At 42.3% G+C, this 22,639-nt stretch overlaps 1 protein-coding gene across 2 annotated transcripts in view; it reads left to right on the forward strand.

The window, feature by feature from the left end:
* LOC141974825 (helix-loop-helix protein 2-like) overlaps nucleotides 1-18,773 on the forward strand; it is a 29,714-nt gene extending 10,941 nt beyond the window's left edge. The window contains exons 1-4 of one of the 2 annotated variants that reach the window (XM_074934821.1): nucleotides 12,188-12,542; nucleotides 12,915-13,013; nucleotides 13,609-13,743; nucleotides 15,667-18,773. In XM_074934821.1, the coding sequence (XP_074790922.1) occupies nucleotides 13,730-13,743; nucleotides 15,667-16,063 (411 nt within the window). In that variant the 5' untranslated portion in view covers nucleotides 12,188-12,542; nucleotides 12,915-13,013; nucleotides 13,609-13,729 and the 3' untranslated portion in view covers nucleotides 16,064-18,773. Of the gene's footprint in view, nucleotides 1-12,187; nucleotides 12,543-12,914; nucleotides 13,014-13,608; nucleotides 13,744-15,666 lie in introns of those variants that run through there. The other variant, XM_074934831.1, reaches the window with a different exon arrangement.
* Nucleotides 18,774-22,639: the final 3,866 nt, after the last annotated feature.

Here is a 22,639-nt window from a genome sequence, read left to right on the forward strand (position 1 = left end):
GAGTGTAATCAGTGAGTACTCAGTATGAATAAGGATATCAGAATCGATCCACCTGCACCTCAGTTTTTCTGTCAGTAAAATGGGGATAATAGTGCTTTGCCTCAAAAAAGTCTTACTAGGGCAAATTCACTGATGTTTGAGATATGCTTGGATATTACATTAATAAGGGCCATATAAGTACCTAGATACACCAGAATGTAAGTAGATAGAATGTAATTAAATTACCAAAGTTAGAAACAAAAGAATGGCAATAAGCATTATGTTTACTGAACCTACAAAATTATTTATAAAAATCTTCCCAAAGCTTCAGGACCTATATAGAAAAAAGGCCTTGATTATTTGGCACCTAAATGCTTCACAGACTTGTTGGTATGCATAGAATTCTAGTCCTTTCTCTGAGGTTTAAATTGTCATTTAAACAGAAAACTTTCTACATGTTCACTATTGAATTGAACAATAGTAATGATTAGAAGTAACGGAATAATTAAAAAAACCCACCTTTATTCACACACATTTTTGTGAATAGACAGGCCAGGTCTACACTATGGGCCAGGTCTACACTACAGGCCAGGTCTCCTTCAGCTCACATAGGAATGTCAATTGAGGGTGTGATGAGGTATGATTTGTAACCAACATAGCTATGGCGGCCAAAGCCTCTAGTATAGCTGTTGCAGTTATACCAGCAAAACTGTGCTTTAACCAGCACAGCTTTCGTCGCTCAGGAGAGGGGTGCTGGAATAAGCGATCCAGTGGAACCTCAATTTTACAAACACCAATCTTCTGAATGAACGGTTATATGAGCCATTTTTCCTGATGGGGAAAATAGTCACAAAAGGAAAGTGATGTTGACAAAGAACGAGTTGACATCTCTTCACATTCTTCAATGCCCTGGAAATCACTTTGTCCTGGTTTGAAGGAGAAAAAGAGTGATGCAGTGCACTGTACTGCAACTTATGTACCACACTTCCTGTAATTTTGAAATGTTCAATTTCATGAACTTTTGGACTTTATGAACACTTCAATCCCCATTAGTTCATAAAACAGGGGTTGCATTGTCCTGGTAAAAGGGCAGCTTTGCAAGTATTAGGGTCACCATACGTCCGTATTTTCCCGGCTTTTTGGTTCTTAAATCGCCGTCTGGGAGGAATTTTTAAATATCTAAAAAAGTCCGGGATTTTGCCATATTGGTCAGGATGCCCTTTGTCCCAATATCGGGGACTGCTCACCTCACCGTGCGCACCAAAGTCCTAGGGCTGGCAGCGCTTCCTGGAGCAGCTCCCGGTGCCCGCCCGCCAGCAGGAGCCTGCAGTGTGGGAGGCCCCTGGGCACAGAGGTGGAGGAGGTCTCCGCCTGCTACACCAGCTCCCTCCTGTCCAATCAGAGCTGCGGGGGCGGGGCTTGCAGGCGCCAGCAGCGGGCAGAGAGCCCTCCACCACCCCCGACCCGACCCAACCCTAGGAGCCGGAGGGACCTGCCGGATGCTTCCCGAGAGCTGCCCCAGGTAAGCACTGCCGGGACTCCCCACCTCACTCCCCGGCAGGCCCCTCTGGCTCTTAGGGTCGGGTCGGGGGAGGGCAGAGGGCTCTCTGCGCGCTGCCGGCGCCTGCAAGCCCCACTCTGCAGCTCCAGCAGCTCCCACTGGGGCTTTTCCCGGCCAACGGGAGCCGCGGAGCTCGCACTTGTGGCGGGCGTAGCTCATGGAGACCCCCTCGGCTGCCCCTGATCCTAGGAGCCAGGGGGACCTGTGGCAGGAGGGGTGAGTAGGCGAGCGGGGCAGGGTGAAGAGGCGAGCGGTGAGCCATATCACTTTTTCTTACATGTATATATACACATAATATAGACGACATGTAGTGCACAGCATATATAACAGTATAGTAATACATTAATACAAGGCGAATTGGTAGATACTGGTGCAAATACCCCCACCCCCACCCCCCGGTGGAGTGTCCTCTTTTTTGAATGTTCAAATATGGTAACCCTCGCAAGTATAGCCGCATCCACTCTAGAAGTGCTTTTCTGGTATAGTATCTCAGTATTCCTAGACCTGTAAAGCACTCTTCGTGTAGAAATGACCTGTTATTATTCATGAGGTTATATCACTTTATAAGGACAACTGCTAGGTAGTTGAGAAAATGCTTATGAATCCCCAAAATGTTAAGTGGAGAATAAATGCATATTCTCCTGTAGCAAGAACCCATTACTAATTCTCTCCTAATCACTATTCATTATCAGGTTATTAATTGATTCTGTTTTTACTGTTGGAAAGAATCTGAATTAAAGGATTTGTAAAACTGCAGTTTATTTTACAGTGACACATTTTGCTGTGATATTAGTTTGAATGTAAGTTTTCCACTTCTTTTATTCAGTGAGCAGATAGCAGGCAAACTTCACTCAGCAAAACCAAACTGTCGAAAATGTCACTCAGCAACAGGAAATACTGGAAAATCTCTTCCAGCAGACAGATTATTTCTGAGCCCTTAGTGAAAACCTCTTCAAGATTCTGCATAGGAAATGTATAGGGTGGTCAGTTGCTTTCTATAAGGAAACTATGGGCTTGATTCTGCTCTCATTTATGCACGTTTTAACTCAGCACAGAAAATTGTAACACTTGATCTGAACAGGGAAAACATGGTCCCTGATTTAAAACATATGCTCAGCTGCCACCCAGTGGAATAAAAAAATATTGCATCCAAGCAATAACTCCCACTCTTTCCCTAAAATTAAAGCATCATTTTCACTTTACTAAAGTTGGTTGAATTTGCCATTTTTTTAATTTTGCATATAATTTATTTTAAGATTTTTTCTGTAATCAACCAGCTGATGGAGTGCTTTCTTGCTAATAAATTACTCAACAAGAGTGACGAGATATGACAAGTGAGTTCAAGGACACCCAAGTGCAAATGTAGGGAGGACAAAACATCAGACCAATAGAAACATGTGGTTCCTTAGAATGCTATTCATATATCTTGATTTTTTTTATTTCACAGTTTTTTCGGTGGTGATTCTTTTCAATATATTTTGAAGGAGAAAGGAGTTTTTGTTTGTTGGTTTTTTTTTTTAATTGCAGAATAAGAATGTAATTGTACCTTTATCTTCAACAATCAATCTTTATACCAATAGCATGACTCCTTCAACAACCATGAAGTTCATTAACCTTAGACAATGTACTCCACAACCCAACATAAAGCTCCCTGAAGATCTTATCTAATCTGTCGATCTATCCCAGACCCACTGGTGTTGCTGCTCCCAATACTTCAGACAATTCCCAACCTTCCTGCTGAGCTTCCTTTCCAGGGGTTTCTTCTCGGGAGGTTTCTGGATAAAGACATGAAATCAGTGGGGCTACTCATGTGTAAACTCTGTAGCTTGAAAGCTTGTACCTTCCACCAACAGAAGATAGTCCAATACAAGATATTACCTTGCCTACCTTGTCTCTAACAGATTTAAAGTCTGATGTCTCACCTCCTTGTAGAGCTAATGGGAGTGTCATACCTTTGGGAGACTCCCAGCTTCCCCATGGGGCACATAACACTTCCTTTTAGTCCTAGCAAGTCCTGAGAAATCAGCCTTCACAATCGTGAAATATTTATCTACGGAAAAGCTTTTTGAGGCATTTTGAATAGAAATTTAGCTGGCTTCTTCTGAACCCTGCACAATTGATCTCATGGTAACAAAAGCAAAAAGTTTAACAGAGAGCTACACTCTGTTCTCAATAAAGAAAAATAAAATATCCTTAAACATTTCTTCAATAGTACTTCCCTAACATAAAGAAAATACAAGATGATAGTGTGCTTGTTTGCACTCACTTGACCACTTACAAATAATGTGGCAGTCCCAAATCATTTCCAAAAAAAAGCTTTTGCTCCCACACCACCCTGTATTATACAAATATCTATGGAGATAGGGTTGCGTTCTAACTTTCATTCTACCTCCCTCTTTTCATTTATTTGTAATGGTCAATTTCTAAATGCATGCATTTTTGAAGGCAACAAAAGCACCCTTTGCTCAGAGAAATGGATGCAGCATGGACAGGACTGTTACCACTTTTCTAATGCATGGAAATCTTGGCAGGAGAGAACAGATTATTGCCTTACTTGGGGCTCCCAATTTCTGAAGATAGCAAGGAAGAGCTGGTGAAGTATATTTTGTTAGGTTTCAGAGTAACAGCCGTGTCAGTCTGTATTCAAAAAAAGAAAAGGAGTACTTGTGGCACCTTAGAGAGTAACCAATTTATTTGAGCATAAGCTTTCGTGAGCTACAGCTCACTTCATCGGATGCAACCGATGAAGTGAGCTGTAGCTCACGAAAGCTTATGCTCAAATAAATTGGTTAGTCTCTAAGGTGCCACAAGTACTCCTTTTATATTTTGTTAGGCTTCCTTTGTTCTATATCATAAATAATTAATACGTCAGTGACAGGAGTGAAGCAGATTTGGCTTTACATGGTACCACTCCTGCTCTAGGCATGGGCAGTGATATATTACAGTGGATCAATGGCACTGTGATATAGTTTCAGAGTGAAAAGGATCCAGGGCAGACATCAGTATCTGAGGAATTATGAGTTAAAGGGAACATGATCGGTCTGGTCTGTGTATGTTGGGATTAGCCAGCACTGTCAGGCATGTTCAAAGGGCTGTTGGCAGTGCTTCAGAAGCCAAACTCAGTGTTGTAGCAATTAGTGCTCTGTTCTGCCATGCTAGAGAGCTGGTTTCAATGTCCCCATGCCAGTTTCTTGTTTTCAGTGGCCCCAAGCCAGCAGGGGATGAGGAATATTGTAGAAGCCAGATCTGATATTTTAGATACTAATGGTCTGTGCCAACATATGGAGGCTTGGTCTTGATTCCCAATTGAAGTTGCTCCTACTGCTGCCAGCAGCAGCTGGGAATGCCACAGGAATGGTGCATTTGACTCCTGGAAGGAATGTCTCGCATCTCTCTGTGGTGACCCTGTAAACAGTTTGAAGCAGCATTAATGCACATTCCCCTTTAGCTGGAAAGAAGGTAGCTGTGATGCAGCATCAAGGAAGTAAGGGCAGAGGGTAACACAGGAAATGGCATCTTTAAAATTGGTTGTCAAATGTAGTTGAATGTCATTTACGAGTAAGGGATCTCAGCTATATGGGAGCACAAGGACTCTGGCTAGGGCTCTTTACTCATGTTCCTTTCCCTGGGATTCACAGAACCAAAAGAGGAAATTGAATAAGCTCATTTTTGTTCCCATACAAGATTTCATAAAACCACCGCGATTTACTTATCAGACTATCCTGTAAAGGAGCTGGCAGGGCCTGGGTGTGGGCGGATGGCACAGCTCTCTCCACTGAGCTGCAAGTCTGGAATGGCTAGAGATTCTTGTGCCCTGTGTACAGAATACCTTACAGAATACTCACTGCGAAGTAGAGACAGGAGGCTAATGCAGAGAAGGGATCCCTGGAGCCAGAGTTCAGAAATGTGACTGTATGGGGCAGGGCATCAGTATCAAGCAAATATCAAGCTGTCTAGGGGCTGTTGCAACAAGGTGCTGAGTACCCTAAGCTCCCACTGGACACTCAGAACCTCTAAAGAGGTGTACAGCACCTTGTACGTCTAGGCCCTGAGGGGTTATTAAAGTGCCATGTGGAAAAATATGAGGAAACCTATTCAAATTTCATTATTACTAAAGGATGTTTGTATTACAATATGCTCTCAGTTTTGGAGGCATGGAACTACCTTTAAACTAGTTATTTATCACGTTACAAGTCACAGAGAGTTTGGGAATCTCTTATTTTATTCTTATTTATTATTTGTGTCATGGCAGCATCTAGGAGCCCCAGCCATAGACCAGGACCCCATTGTACTAAGAACTGTACAAACACAGAACAAAAAGTTGGTCCCTGCCCGCAAAGAGCTTACAATCTAAGTAGAAGACAAGAGATAACAGGCAGACATAGAGGGGTCTCTGTAAATATCCACAAAGCTATCTCATCCTCCTCTTTGCAGTACCTCCATAAAGATCTCCTTTGACATGAGGCCTACAAAAATCTTGACAATGGTTGGGCCGCTCGTGTGCTGAAACCTCTGCTGCTCATGCTGACCAATATTGTCTCATTGTTTCAGTCTTATTTCCTTTGTCCCAATCCCCCACCATTATTGTCTGGACGGACAGGGCTGTAGGTCGGGACTGAGGGGTACCAGCTGAGTTATCTAGTGCAAAGCTTGCAGACCACCAGCTCCTTTGCTGAGTAACTGTATAATCTTATTATGCCTTGCCCTATCTCATCTACCTCTGCCTCTTGTCACCCCCTCATGGTGTCCTGGCCTCCTTCCCATGCTAAGCAAGAGAAGCTAGTCTAAGTGCAGGGAGTTGTACTCATGGAGTGGCGTGATGGGATCCCTACCCAAGGCTGTGAAGCAGTACTGAAAACACTCCATGGCTGGTACAGCAATTCCCAGGCTATGGTACCACCTGCAGCACTGGTCCTCCCGCCCCAAGAAAGTAGAAGAATTTCAGGTGGATTCACCCTTGTCTTGTTTCCACATCTGCACAAAGCCCTGTGATGTGCAGGACCTGAATATCCCCTTTAAAGTATCCTCAAATCCTTACACTCCCGTACACAACCGCACCAAGTGAACTCCACTACCACTAGGGCCATCTGCAGATGCAAAGGACAGGCTAGTTTCTCCCCCATTCTAGGGGATCTTTGTCATTAGACTGGCATAGATAATAAAATGTGTCTTTCCAGTTAAGGTTTCAAGTAAAACAAGACAGTATAGGGGACTGTGCAGCTTTCAGAACAGGAGACACTCACTCCTATGGCTGTGCACAGCCGAAAACCTGTATTTAAGAGCAAAGGGCTCTTTAACCCAAGTGTAAACAGAGTCAGGATGAGCCCTACGCTGACATCTGGTGGTGAGTTGTGGCAGGTTGTGGAAAAGAACTTCAGGGGCTGATCTCATTTGCATAGGCACTCCCACCCCACCTAGATGGTCACTTTGGCTGCTGTGGGATCCCCAGTTTCTGTGTTATTGGAGAATAAAGTTTTATTATCCCGATTATGTGAATCAAGGACAGTGGAACTGTACTTGGCTTTTTGTTATGATGGAGGGATTCACCATCAACTAAGTAGCAATTGCTAGGCAAGGGACATGGGTTCAAAACTCAGTAAATGGAAAAAGACTGGGGGTAGGTATTTGTACCTTGTGGTATGGGTCCCTTCTGAGAGCCCTAAATGCACCACCTTCTCTCTCTCCACTGTGTAGTAGTAGGAGAGCTGGTTTTGATTCTAATAGGAGTCTGGTTACAGATTACAGCGCTGAATTCACTTTGGGCCAGTAGTGTACCAGCACTGGGGCTCCTCTACTAAGAGCTGAAATCACTGAGTACTGTTAAGTAGTAGGGGGCCTGAAGATATATTGGTGAGCGGCTTGCAGGATGGCTATTGGAGAGGAGCAGCTGGGGGAACGGGTTGCACTACGGTTACCGGAGAGCAGTGCGTGGAGAGGAGCGGCTGGTGGTGAAGGCTACAGCAGAAACCCATGGAGAGGCAGGGCAGTCGGCCATTGGAGCATGTAAGGTGCCCCTTTACTCTTCCTCTTCCCCATTTCCACACAGGCGGGGGGGGGGGGGGGGTTAAAACTCTTGGATGAACTTTTGAACTCTGGACTCACCAAGGACAGAGACTTTTGGGTTGTTGGACTTTTGGGACTTTGGGTGACTTTTGGGTTGCTGAACTCAAGAACCAAAGGGAAAGGACATGGCCCAATTTGCTTGGGGTGGGTTTTTGCTCATGGTTTGTGTTATGAATCCTGTTGGTGGTTGTCAAGATTCCTTCCCCACTCTGAACTCTAGGGTACAGATGTGGGGACCTGCATGAAAGACCCTCTAAGTTTATTCTTACCAGCTTAGGTTAAAAACTTCCCCAAGGTACAAACTTTTCCTTGGCCTTGAACAGTATGCTGCCACCACCAAGCGATTTAAACAAAGAACAGGGAAAGAGCCCACTTGGAGACGTCTTTCCCCCAAAATATCCCCCCAAGCCCTACACCCCCTTTCGTGGGGAAGGCTTGATAATAATATCCTCACCAATTGGTACAGGTGAACACAGACCCAAACCCTTGGATCTTAAGAACAATGAAAAATCAATCAGGTTCTTAAAAGAATTTTATTTAAAGAAAAGGTAAAAGATTATTGCCTCTGTAAAATTAGGATGGTAAATACTTTACAGGGTAATCAGATTCAAAACATAGAGAATCCCTCTAGGCAAAACCTTAAGTTACAAAAAGACACAAAAACAGGAATACACATTTCCTCCAGCACAGCTTATTTTACAAGTCAAAAAACCAAAAGAAAATCTAATGCATTTTCTAGCTAGATTCCTTACTAACTTTACAGGAGTTGGAAGGCTTGCATCCTTGATCTGTTCCTGGCAAAGGTATCACACAGACAGCCCAAACCCTTTGTCCCCCCCCTCCAGATCTGAAAGAATCTTGCCCCCTCATTGGCCATTTTGGGTCAGGTGTCAGCGGGGTTACCTTAGCTTCTTACCCTTTACAGGTGAAAGGATTTTGCCTCTGTCCAGGAGGGATTTTATAGCACTGTATACAGAAAGGTGGTTACCCTTCCCTTTATTTTTATGACAGTGTTGTTTCCCCCAACATAATGCCACATTGTTTCTCTCTGTTATTAAAAGACTTTTGCTACAGTTAGACTCTGTGCTTGGGAGAGGGGAAGTATTGCCTCTTAGAGGTGCTCAGGGGAGGTGGTATATATTTGTCCCAGGTCACTGGATGGGGGCTTGAGCCAGTTTTGCATTGTGTTATTGGAACAGAACCCCTAGATACTGAACCCAGCCCTTGTTGCTGCCAACTCTGATGGGCAGAAGGGTTACACAAGCATGCACGAGTAGCAGCAGGAGGATCATTAAGACAATGACAATCATATCCTAGGATGCTGCAGACACAAGAAGAACTAGAATAGTTGCTGCCACTCAGCTTAGCACATTACATTGACCAATCTCATTGCCGCGTCCAGTCGTTCAAAAATTCTCGTCTGCAATCCCAGAAATTATCTTTTTTTTTTCTTTTGGTGCCAGAAGGAGATGGGACTTGACCATTCAATAAGAATCAGCAGCATTTTCAGCTACCAAATCCCACCCTTTTGGAATGTTCACCACCCAATCAGAAAGCTCCTACGTGACTGTTATTTCTAGTCAGATACAACGGGTTTATTTTAAAGGGGCAATTAACAGATTTAATACACAACTTTGCAAATGTCACTACTTGTTTGTCATTCGTTTTCTTTAATAACTCCTCACACAACCTATTCAGCACTAACAAAATATATATGTGCAAATTATTATTATTAAAAATAAATTATATGAATAAAGGTTTCACAAATACCCTCCTGCTCTGTGGATCTCTTCCCAGTAGCATATCACTGAATATAATTGGCTGCTGGAAACTAGAGAGGGCTCTGGGCATGTAAATTCTTCCCATTTCTGGAGAGCTCTCCCTCATTAATATGGATGATACTACCTTATGAATATAGGATTCTTTTATCAGTATGTAAAATTTCTTCCCTGTTTTCCCGGTAGGGATTGAGCAGCAAGGGGAATGGAGAGCTTTTGTGCAGATCATGTCACTCCCGATTTTTCCATACCCACTAAATCAGATTCACAAATTCTGCTGAAAGCAGTGGGGAGAAATTACTTATTCATTCAGTGACTTGAATAAAAAATGCATCCCATCAAAGGGGAGGGAAAGGGTGGGTTTGTGTTTATCTATCCAAGGGACTGCGGTGTAGAGCTGTAACATCCTAGGGAGAGCACTGGAGGCATTCTGCCCCAGGATATGCCTACCCCACAACTGGAAGGTGTTATTTCTGGCTCAAGCGGACAAACCTGCGCTAGCTCTGATCGAGCTAACACGCTGAAAATAGAAGTGCAGCCATGGTGGCATGAGAGGAGTACGATCTTGTCTGAATCCCTAGGCACATACCCAGGTGCCTCTCATGCTGCTACAGCCACACTTCTATTTTTAGAGCCCTAGAGCTAGCCACGTTACAGTGTAGCCCATAGAATATCCAGCATTGAAAGCTTTAGCATTTATTTTATTCAGCAGTAATGCAAGGGATCTACAAGCCTGTATCCTGTAAGGCATTGGCTTCAGCAGTTAGCATAAGGCTTGAGGCCTATGGACTTTGGCACAGATAAATGGCCCAACAGTCCCCTAAGTTTTGGGGAACTGGAAATAGTGTGTGTAAGGGGAAAGTTTGTCTATAACGGCACCAGCCAAGGACAGGAACATGAGCTAACACCAGCTTTTGGATAGAACCTCTGCAGATATCTGACCACAAGAGTGCTATGGCAACAAATTGATATCTCTGATAATAAGCTAAAATCATTAATATACTAATTGGGGGAGGGATAGCTCAGTGGTTTGAGCATTGGCCTGCTAAACCCAGGATTGCGAGTTCAATCCTTGAGGGGGCCATTTAGGGATCTGGGGCAAAAATTGGGGATTGGTCCTGCTTTGAGCAGGGGGTTGGACTAGATGACCTCCTCAGGTCCCTTCCAACCCTGATATTCTATGATTCTAACCTATGGGAGAAGGGCACCTCAACATTAGTCAGGTGAGGAAATACAAATAAGGAAGAAGGGAGAAACCCCTACTGAATATGCATTAGACATAGTGATGTCAGTGTAACTGATTATAAAACCTGTATCCTTGTGTGGGGGGGAGAGAGAGAGATGTAGCCCTTGGGAGGTGCCAGAATGATGGCAACTGGTGAAGATGATGGTGATGAGGAAGATAATGGCTACCATTTCAGGTGGTTCTGCAAGGGAAGGTGTGAGTATATGGATGTTCAGATGTACATTCTGTATTATCTCTATCTACCTTTCTGGGTTAGAGTGTTTGTGACTGTGCTAAATGTATTAATAAACTATTGTAAATACAGAAGGGTTCCTAAAGTGTGAATATTTCAACTATGCACGTTGAGGCTCCCAACTAAACAATAATTTTAGTAATACTGGGCCTGACCTTGAGACAAGAACCTGTCAAACCTCAAAGTGATTACTGGGAATTCTTAAGTAATCAATATAATTAATACATATTCTATAGTTTGGGCTACAACAGCGCCAGTGTAGACATACCCTCAGAGAGGGAGAATGCCTCTTTCAGCTCCCCACGGCCTGAGGAAGCACACAGATTGCTAGACCCCTCAAATGGAGCACACTTAACTGAAGCTAAATTGAGAAAAGGCACATTCAAACAAAAACAAGAGTGTCCACACAAGGGGGCCTACACTGATTTAATTACATTTTACTAAAATTGGTACCATTTGTCTAATGTAGACAAAGGCCTGAGTCAACCTGGATCCCAAGTCCCAGCATGGTGCATATGGGACTTGTGCGGCTGTAATTACCACCTCTCCAGGAGTGGTAAAACCAGGCCCCTAGCCACATACTGGCCATTCATGATATACATTTTGCAAGACCTAGGGTCTTGGCCCTGGTGTTTCTGGCCAGATTCCAAGTTAGGTATTTACATTCTGTCTTCCTAAAATTCCCCCTTTCAGTTGCAGCTGGAGAAGGTGTTTTTCACTTCCTGTCCTAAACTATCATGTGGCATTGCTGATGCAGAATGGATGCTGCATTCCCTCTCCAAAGGCAGTTGCATTTTGGGGGTAATTGCAGCAATCCCTCTACATAAATTCTGTCTGAAAATCCCTCTAAGACTACAGGGTGTGAGACAAAGGAAAGAAACTGATATTTTATTTATAATCCAATTTAACTGATAGTATTCATCAGCCAGTCACTACATGGAATCCTCCAGGTCCATGTTCCAGTTTCATTGAACTGTCTGGTTTTATTAACACTGTGCGACGTCCCTTTGTCATTGAAAGAGAAAAGCTGGGGGCACAGGGGAAAACATCTTGGGGGCTGTTGACAGCCATCACTAGTCTGGTTTTCAGTGAAAATGTTTGAGGAGGGGTTGAGGGCTGTGAAAACTCTGACACGGTGACAGATGTCAGATCCAGGCAAGTGGCTCATATCTGCTGCCTTGCGGTCCAATAGAATCTGCCATGAAATATCATTTGAATCAGACAAGAAATTTTCCATCTAGTTTTCAGCCTCCTTTCTAGATCTTACATCATCTTCCAGCTGAGTCCATTGGCCCCAGGAAAGCAAATAGGCAGTGAGCCCTCTCTCTGTACTCGTCCTACTTTGCTGCCACCAGATGGGACTCGCCCTGTTTAAAATCCAGCGTTAATCATCTTTCAACAGCATCTTCCAGCCTGACACACAATGTAGTGGTGCTAAAGGAATAAAATGATAAAGCAGGTAGGCGAATGAAGGACAGTCTGAATGGAATGTGATACCCTCTGCATATTTGGAAGCAGTGGTGATGCGGATGTAAGCACTGACACAAGAAAGCTTTGTTGAGCTAACATCAGCCCGAATCAAAGAAGAAAGGAATTTCTGCTCAGTTCTCTAAAGAGCTACAGCATTGCTTGGAAGAAAAGAAGAACTTCAGTCCAGTCCAGTCCCTCAACCATCTTTTTTTGGTATCAGAAGGGCAAAATAATGAATTTCTTTAGCTCATTTCAGTTCTGTTTTGGGGGGAACTTCTCACTTTGTTTTTCACTAAAGAGCACCTGGAAGTGAATGTAACTTTAACCAGCTATATTGAAAAGAAGAAGAAAAAATATTTTGGGGAAAAATAATCTTGGGTAATAAACCTCCAATCAAGGCAAAACCTGAAACAGCACCTCTCTCCCATCTGTAGGAGTCCTTAGTATTAATTATCACTTTATAGCTCTCAAGTGCTTTGCAAAGATTAACTCATTTATTTGAAAGAAGCTTCATATAAAACAGATTTTTGTTGATTTTCAAACTTTGGGTTTTTTTAGAAAATTCTGTTTGAAATTTGTTTTCAGTTTTTCTTCATCTGATGTGTCAGAAGGCTAAAATCAATAATATTTGATTTCATTTTAACTCCTGGCCTGGAGTCTGTTTTCTTCAGAGCACATAAACAGGTGAGCCGTAGCAGTAAATTTAAGGTCATTTAATGCTGTTGGTTTCTTATGGTTTGCAGATTGAAATTAAATCAGATCATTATTAAATATATTGCTATGTACTTGTCAGATGCAAAAGCAATTGAATATTATTTACTACTAATGAACACGGTTGACTGAAAAAACCCATCTACAATGATTTAAACATGTTTTGAGAGGCTGGAAGATAAAACAAACAAACCTCTACAATATCCCATTAAGAAAGTGTCATTTAAATTTGTAATTTAAAATAATGGAAACCTGCTTTTTAAAAAAAAAATTTTTTTTCACACAGATGAGGAAGAATAACAGAGTTTGAACTGGTATTTAGAGAAGTGGCAAGATAATTCTATCATTGCACCCATGCAATTCTATAGAACTCACTTAGGCCCTATGGTGGTACCTGAAAGCAGAATCTAGTCCTTACTTTGCAATGAACGGCCCAATCCTGCTTACTTTGCAAGTCAGAGCCAAAGGTGTCCATTCACTTCAATGGAAGCAGGACCAAGCCTCTAGTCTCTTCCTTCCAGTGTAAATCCTTTCTCTCCCCCTTAACTCCATTCTCTTCCCTCTACAGACCCATTACTGATGCTTGCCCCCAGGGGAATGTATTAGTTGCTGGCTCTATTGTCTTAGCCCATGGTGCTGCTGACATAGCCACAAGGAATGGCGATGTTGTGCTGCTGGCTGCCTGACAGATGGGGACTGGAAGGTGGGTAAGAGATTTGCAAGGAGGGAAAGTGGGGCAGGAGGGGGAAATAGAGAGATGCTCTTGTTTTCTTTTGAGAAAACAAAGACTCAGCCCTTGAGGGAGTGGAGATAGAAAGAGGAGATGAAAGGATGATTGTAATTCTTATGTAATTATTTGGTTTTTTACAAAACCAGGACCACAGATATCATGCATTCAAATGCAAACACAGCTACACATGTAAATACACATGCATGCGCAAGCAAACACAACTACAAACATAAACACACATGCATGTGCATGCAAACACAGCTACATATGTAAACACACATAAACACACATGCATGCACATGCACTATGAAAAGAGAGGGTTAGTCCCTATAAGTCAAATGGAAAAAGATGAATAGATACGGTGAATATGCTAAATTCAGACTTTATTTGCACTAACATAAATCACAGTGCAGAGTGCCCAGCAGCAGAAATGTGCCAAAGGACTTGGGTGGTAGAGCCATGTGGCCACAAACTATTCTCCTTCTATGGGTACATGGGGGGTCAACCGTGCAGTACCGGCCAGGAAGGAGGCCTGCTCAGGGTTGCTGAGGGCTGCTTTAATTCACCATATGCTCTCAGTAGCTTCCACTCCTGAGGCTTTTATGGAGCCCTGGCTATAAGCTGAAGCTGCTCCGGGCTCTCCAGGGTAACCCCCAAGGGGGGGACGGTGGTGGTAACACGACCTGACGTCCCTTGCAGTGAATCTTCCCTGGGATGCAAGGACTTTGAGTAATTTATACTTCCCTGCACTAGTTTCACTGTATCTGGCCCAATGCCTGGGACTGCATTTTGATATTGGCCTTGACTTTGGGCAATGAGAATCCAGTTAGTGTTTTTTTTTCTGCCTCTTAGTAGCATCTTGAGTTGACTTCCGGCCCTACCATCCCAGCAGACAGGCAAAGAAACACTTTACATAAAAGATGCAAGACAGAAAACTTAATTGTTCTTAGGGTTCAACTCATATTCATCCTACTTCACTGCTGTCCCCTATGCATGACACATCCTCCCAACCCATGTCTGGCAGGCCTCCGTCCTCTCTTCATTTAAAAACCACTAACGGCCCCTTCTCCAGTCATGGCCACAATAATAAGCCCAACAAATAATAAATGTATAATATTAAATTTAAAATAATAGAATTATCATACTGGACTTCCACATCTCAGTTCCTGTGGCTTCTCTTTTCTGTCTGTCTTTGTTAGCTGTGCTAGGCAAGGACTTTCTATATCTATCTGTCTATCAATCTATCGATCTATACATATAATGTAGATAATCAAGCACTTAATAAATAATAAATAAATATAACAATTTACCAGCTCTGATTGCTCTGGTCTCACAGTTTAAGCAAGATCAGGCCTGTACCACACTTAGATGGGAGATCTCCACATTGAACTCAGGATGCTCAAAGAAGTGATAATGGTGTTATAAGAGAACAACCCAGTGATACTAGGAGACACTGTCATGAAGGAAGTGGTATGGCAAACTAAGTAGCAGGCATTTTTCCTTGAGTCTGTACTGACCCCAATGCCCCAGCCTGGAGCCAGTGGGCACTGTGTCTCAGAAGAGACTTAAAATTGGTTTTCTGACTTCGTGGTCCGTATACCATTCCATTTATATTTTCCACAAGCCTAAAAGTGTCTATGATAGTGTCCTGGTTGAAGTTTAGTGGAGATAATTGTTTTCACTGCTGCAGGGAACTAAAGAAGTTACTTTTGAGGTCCCATCCTGTGTCTGTTCTGTAGTGATGCTAGTGGGGTGGATTGCAGAAAAAATTCAGCACAAGACAGCTGCATTTCAGTGTGTGGCAGAGTGATTCTATTTCCATTGTCTGTAAATTCCTTTGGGTTGAAAGGCCTTTATATTCTGCCATTGACATTTTCTCTTTCCTTTCCTGGTTAGGAACATGATGCTGGACCAGATGGATTTCTCAGACCCTCTCTGGGGTGCAGACTCTGACCAAGAATCCCTCACTGGGAGTGACCTCAGGGGAGACTGCTGCTTCCTGGAAAACCCAGCCCCGACAGCAGAAAATGGAGAAAATGCCAGATCTGGGGGAGCAGCCAACCTGCAGCATCTGAGCCGGGAAGAGAAACGACGTAGCCGGCGGGCTACAGCAAACTACCGCTCAGCTCATGCCACCCGGGAGAGGAGCCGGGTGGAGGCATTCAACATGGCCTATGGGGAGCTCCGGCAGCTGCTGCCCACTCTGCCCCCCGACAAGAAACTCTCAAAGATTGAAGTCCTCCGGCTGGCCATCTGCTATATCTCCTACCTCAATCATGTTCTAGATATTTAGGGGGTGAGGGAGAAGGAAGAGGGGAGAGAAAGAACTAAAGAGGAAGAAAGAGTGAGTGTGATTATTTATTTATTTATTCATGCATTAATTATTGAGATCAGTGCTTAGTGCTGTGCAAAACATAAAAAAGTCATGGTCCAGGACACCTGGAGCTTCCAGTTAAATTCTGGCATCAGCTGCTCATGCTTAGCTCCCAGTGAATTCAGCTGGAGTTTTCTGTGTATTAGTGAAGGCAGAGTGAGGCCCTTCCAGTCTAAGCAAGACAGTACAGTTCAAACACAGCAGAAGACAGGAATCTGAAGAGCCCTCACTCCTCACCAAGAGAATCAGATGATGATCTGCTGAGGGAGAGGGAGCAGACTACAAAGAATATCAGAGGGAATCTGAAAATTGAAGGACAAAGGATAAATTCTGCCTCCTTGAAAGTCCATCTCTTCCTTTTGAAGTCTCCAGGGAGACAATGCTCTCAGTGATATGTTATGAGTCATCAATAATAAAACAAAAGCACACATCAGAGAGGATTGTTGGGGGACAAAGAGAGAAGGAAAAAGATTCAGGAGACACACACACACACATGCACGCACACACACACGAGTCAAAACAGACAGGAGCTCTGTAATAGCTTTTAGACCCTGAGTCTTCTGGTTTTTTCCCTCTTGGCTCTGTCTATACTTGTCAACAAGGCCAAGGATATCATAACAAACCACAGTTAAGTTCAGAGACAACAGGAAGGAGGAAAGGTTTTGCTTCATAAAACTACCTTGTGGCTGCATTCAAATGGCTCTTATTTAGAATTGACAGTATTTATCCTTAGTTTCTATTCAAGTGTAGTTAAAAGCAGAAAAGTGGCTCTGTAAAAATGACATTGTAGAGATTGCAGAGTCATTCTCTCTGTTGCCATTTAGAAAATTTTCACTGAAACAAAATGTAGATAAATAATGCAAAAGATTTTATGTGACTTTTTTTTTCTGTTTTCTGACCATCTCAGATTTTCTCTCTATGGGCCTGATTGTTCTCTCAGTTACACCAGTTTTACACCAGCGAAACTCCATTGACTTCAGCTGGGTTACTTCTGATACACACCAGTGTTAGAGCAGAATCATGCCCTAGGTTTCCCCATCAAACCTGTTTTAGTTTATATGTCTCAAAATCCAAATAGCCAATCATTGCACCCTCAGCAAGTTTGCAGATGACGCTAAGCTGGGGAGAGGGGTAGATATATTGGAGGATACTGATAGGGTCCAGAGTGACCTAGACAAATTGGAGGATTGGGCTAAAAGAAATCTGATGAGGTTCAACAAGGACAAGTGCAGAGTCCTGCACTTAGGATGGAAGAATCCCATGCACTGCTACAGCCTGGGGACTGAGTGGCTAAGCAGCAGTTCTGCAGAAAAGGACCTGGGGATTACAGTGAACGAGAAGCTGGATATGAATCAACAGTATGCCCTTGTTGCCTGGAAGGTTAACAGCATATTCGGTGCATTAGTAGGAGTGTTGCCAGCAGATCGAGGGAAGTGATTATTCCCCTCTATTTGGCACTGGTGAGGCCACATCTGGAGTATTGAATCCAGTTTTGGGGCCCCCACTACAGAAAGGATGTGGACAAATTGGAGAGAGTCCAGCGGAGGGCAACAAAAATGATCAGGGGGCTAAGGCACATAACTTATCCACACAAAGTCAATTACTATACCTCTTAAAGTACCTTAGTAGCTCAGTTACTATACCTCTTAAAGCTCTGTATGCCATGGTTTACAATTCAAAAAATGATTTTTTTCATTGCCCAAGGTTTCATGCTTAAACCTCAAACCTGTGAGCTGAAAATCCATGTATGTATTTTCTGCTTCTTTCATTATCACCAGCAGCTGCTATGGCAATTTAGAAGCTCTTTCAATTAATGAATAGTAAAAATACCACAATCTGAAATTAATTAATTGAATTAGAGGAGACATGAAGCAGAAGAAGTTTACTCTCATAGCTTTTTTAAGTCTGCAGCATTAATGTTTAAGGAACATGCATGTGTCAGCAGATGGAGTGTAAGATGCATCAGGCACAGATTCGTTGAGTTAGAAGGTGCCATTCTGTTTATTTTCTGAAATTAACAATAATCACAAGATTGGGAGGTGGGTGTATGTAAAACCAAACATATTTTTTAACTTGTTTAAATAGAAAAATTGTTGGTAAAAATTGTCAGATTGTTGCAGATTTAAAATCACAACCGGCATTTTTACTATTGTTACATTTAATTTATTTGTCAAGGAGCAGAAGCAACAGTGCAGTCTTTGCACAAAGTAAAGAAACAAAGGATCTGAGTATCGGGGCTGGCCTTATGGACAGGCAATCAGGGAAGTTGCCATGGCGAATTTCCAGAGCCATTTTTTTTTTTTTTGCTTGCTGCTTAGGGACCACTGAAAATGTTTTCCAACCTGGTACTCCCCAGCCCTTCTGAGTATCTCCCTATGAGGAGAATTTCTGATAAGATCAAAGGGCTTGCAAATCAGGCCCAAACTGTAAACTCTTAAAGGCATCAGAAATAACAAGGTATATGGAATTAAAACAATCTTTTTTTAAAAAGTACCATCACAATAAACATTAATTAGCCACCTCACTGGTAACCTCAGTATTGAGGACAGGACTGAATTGTCCTTGCACACTGACTTCCCTTCACATCTCTACAGGTGATTTTTCCATCTCAGATTCAAGGTACATTGATGGAACAATATGAGAGCATCTTACATTGCTACTGCCCATGCTATAGCTGATCTGAGACCTAAACAGAAAACTTCAGTGTTCAAAGGCTGCTGATCCTATATATATATATATATATATATATATATATATATATATATATATATATATATATATATATATATATATATATATATATATATTAAAAAGAGAGACAAAAATCTAAAGTAGCAATAAAAATATGACAGTTACTGACTTCTCTCTTGCCACTTCCTTATACAGGGTTGGCAACCTTTGTAGCCTTCTTCTAAAACTCATGATTGTACTCCAGGCTGTCATGCAGATTGGTCTTTCAGAGGCCCACTGATATCTGGTCCTTATACCAAGTTTTTGATCTCCCCATTGGTCATCTTCCGTTGCAAAATCCATCCTACCGATATAATTCTCCTTTCTCCGCTGAATATGCCCATGCCAGCAGAGCCTAGCCTCCTTCAACTTCTCTGCATTTGCAGCAACCCGCTTTAGGCCCCTCACAATTTCGTTTTGTTTCCTGTCACCGAGCATCCAACCATTTGACCATCTCAACATCTTCATTTCCGTGGTTGAGAGCAGCCTGATTTCCTTTATTGTGGCTGGCCAAGTCTCTGTTCTGGATGTTAGGGTGGGTCAAATTACAGTTTTATACTCTCTCCATCTTTTAACTTGATTGGCACCTTTTTGTCACAGGGAACTGGGATCATCTCCTGCCATTTGCACCACACAGCTTTAATATGATGCCAGGCACCTCTGAAGAGAGCAGCAGCAGCAACAACCACCATTAATTCTAGGTATTTAAATTATTTCACTCATCTAAGCTCTCTGCTGTGATATCCTTTATGGTGAGTCCTGTTATCATAGCCTCGGGATTACCAATGTCCACTCTAAACCCAGCCCACTCAAAGCTATCTTGCTACTCTTCAAAGGGTCTCGCAATCTTCTGCACTAATCACAATATTGAACATTTTTTTCAAGTTGAAGCATTTCTTGGAATCAACAGTGTGTGAAAGGAAAGTCAGAGAAATATAGCAAATAAGGGATGGAAATGACTTATTGCAGCCATTCACATTTTATCCATAGCTGCTCTCGTGGCCAAAGTGGGATTGTTCTCTGTAGTACATTCTCCAGGGCCTAGTTTTAAAAGACTCCAGAAATGATTTGCATCAGCAGAGCAGTGGACAAAAAAGAGGGATTTAGGTGGACACAGAAATTTTTAAAAGGAAGGAATAAAAAGAAAGAAAAATTCTATTGCTTATACAGAACAGGGAACCTTGTCACCATGTTACAACTATTTCTGCTTTCTTTACCTCCCCATAACAGTTTGTGATTTGGTGGCTGACATTGGAAAAAAAAATATTTAATTCAACCCGTATTTTAACTAATCAAACATTAATGTGATGTTAATTCATCTCCTGATATTCTAATTCTTGCTCATCTCATTGAAGCCCCCCCTCCCCGCTTTTTTTTTCCAAAGGCAAGGGTCAAAGTTCTGATTTAGAAACACCATTGTCAAGCCAGAGTAACTCCATTGAAGTCAGTGCCCTTATTCCAGATTCTGAGCCAAAGTTTGGCCCCATTGAGTATTAATGAGAATTCTGACACTAATGGCAGTGGGATTATGATTTGACCACCCTGATACCTATTTAACTGAGAGCAGAACCCACTGGCCCACGTTGTTTAAGCAGCTTTTCTATTTTCTTTTTAATGCATGTATACTGTAAAATATAATATTCATGTTCATGGGTGGAAATTTAAGAATAGCAAAAGGGTAAAACATTGTAATTGAAAGTTTTTCCAGCTATGATGTGTGCATTTGTGATTGCTCTGTTTTGTCCTTCGATGTTTTGTGAGTGACATATGCTGGTGGTTCCTTTTCAGGGTAGTCTGTGTGTTTGTTTTTACTAGGTGATTGTTCTGTTTCACTGCGGAGAGGGGAGGGGGGAGTAAAAGAACTTGCTAAATGATCAAAAGGGAGCATTGCTGGTTTAGTCTCTGGGGAAGTGTGTTATTTTCCCTGAGGCCTGATTCTTCTATCACACCACTGTAAATCAGCAGTAACTCCCATGCTGTGAGTGAATTAAGTCCAGGCCAGATCCATCCCGAGGGTTAGCTTATTAAATCTCAACCAACTCTTCCCTTGGTAGTTTTGTGGTCTCTCACAAGTTAAGAGGACCCACTCAGTGCTTGAATATTTTAGTAGATGGTTGCAAGAATACAGTCTGTAGGTACCATCTGTAAAGTCCTTTTGGATCCTTTGGGATGAAAGGGACTAAAGTAATGTATTGAATTATTATTGATTATCATTGCCTCAAATTCACATTACAAATTCCTCAGCAAAACTATACATTCCCAGGAGCTTGCTCCTTTCTTCTTGACAACCCAAACAATGCTGTCCCATGGGTCAATTTTCAAAAGCACCTAATAAACGTAGGTTTCAGAGTAGCAGCCGTGTTAGTCTGTATCCGCAAAAAGAAAAGGAGGACTTGTGGCACCTTAGAGACTAACAAATGTATGCTCAATAAATTTATGCTCAAATAAATCTGTTAGTCTCTAAGGTGCCACAAGTCCTCCTTTTCTTTTTTCTAAGAAACTTAGGAGCCTAAGACCCATTTTCAGAAGTGATTTAGGCATTTAGGGGCAGATTTTTAAAGGTCTTTAGGTGGCTAAACTTGCTGATTGGGGCCTCTTGGGATTTTCAAAAGCACCTAGATGCTTAAATACCATTAGGTTCCTAAAATGCAGATTTTCAAAGGTGTTTAGGAATTGCTCTGCTTACTGTTGCCTAAGTGATTTAGATGGCTAAATCCCATTTTCAAAAGTGACTCAAGAACCTAAGGCCTGGTCTCTACTTAAAATTTAGATCAACCTAGCTGCATTGCTTAAGGATGTGAATTTCACATCCCTTAGCACCATAGTTAAAGTGATCTGAGCCCCAGTGTAGATGTGCCTAGGTTGATGGAAGCTTTGTTCCATCAGCCTAGCTTCTGCCCCTCAGGGAGGTGGATTACCTGTATCAATGGAAAAAACCCCTTCTGTCACTGAAGAATATGTCTATACTGGCAGTGTAGCATATCTGTAGACTTGATATGCCCCAAATCTCATTGAATGTACATGCCTGAAAATGAGATTTAGCCGTCTAAGTCACTGAGGTCCAGAGTCTCAGAGATATTTAGGCTCCTAACTTGCACTGAAATCAATGCAAGTTAGGAGCCTGTATACCTTTGAGGATCTGGGCCTTAGGTCTTGCAACACTGCACAGAGCAAAGTCTATGGCCTATGTACCCAAATCCCTTTTGAAAATGGGATTTAGGCTCCTAAATCACTGATACACATTTGAACATTTTACTCAAACTTCTTCTGTCCTTGGAACCTTGTCAGATAAATCAGCTAATAAAAATATATAGGCTGCCAAAAAAAAAAAAGAGCAAGAGAAAAAGACCCCTCTCCCTCATATGTAGGAGGGGAGGAAAATTCAAAACATATTTCCCCAGTCCTGCTTTGAGATTATATATAAATATATATATAAATATTGAAAAAAGGCACAGTTAAACGCATCAATGAGCCATGAAAAAAAGCTGTGCTCACAATAAGTTAATTAACATTCTACTGATATTCTACCGGAGAAGAAGCTGCATTAATCTTGTGGGTTCGCAGAATGTCAAAATTGGGAAAACTTGTGGTCACAAACAGGGCCAAGTGTTTGTTTAAATAATGGAAGAGAAGATATGTACATAGAGGCTAATTTTTAGAACCAAGCACCCAAGAGTATGTCAGCACAGCATATTAGAGCGAGTAGGACCAAGCCTCCCAACCTGGGTTGACAGCCTAGGGCAAGCGGGGCTCGTGCTTGAGCAC

The sequence above is a fragment of the Natator depressus genome, chromosome 1 (assembly GCF_965152275.1).
Source record: "Natator depressus isolate rNatDep1 chromosome 1, rNatDep2.hap1, whole genome shotgun sequence".
Taxonomy (NCBI): domain Eukaryota; kingdom Metazoa; phylum Chordata; order Testudines; family Cheloniidae; genus Natator; species Natator depressus.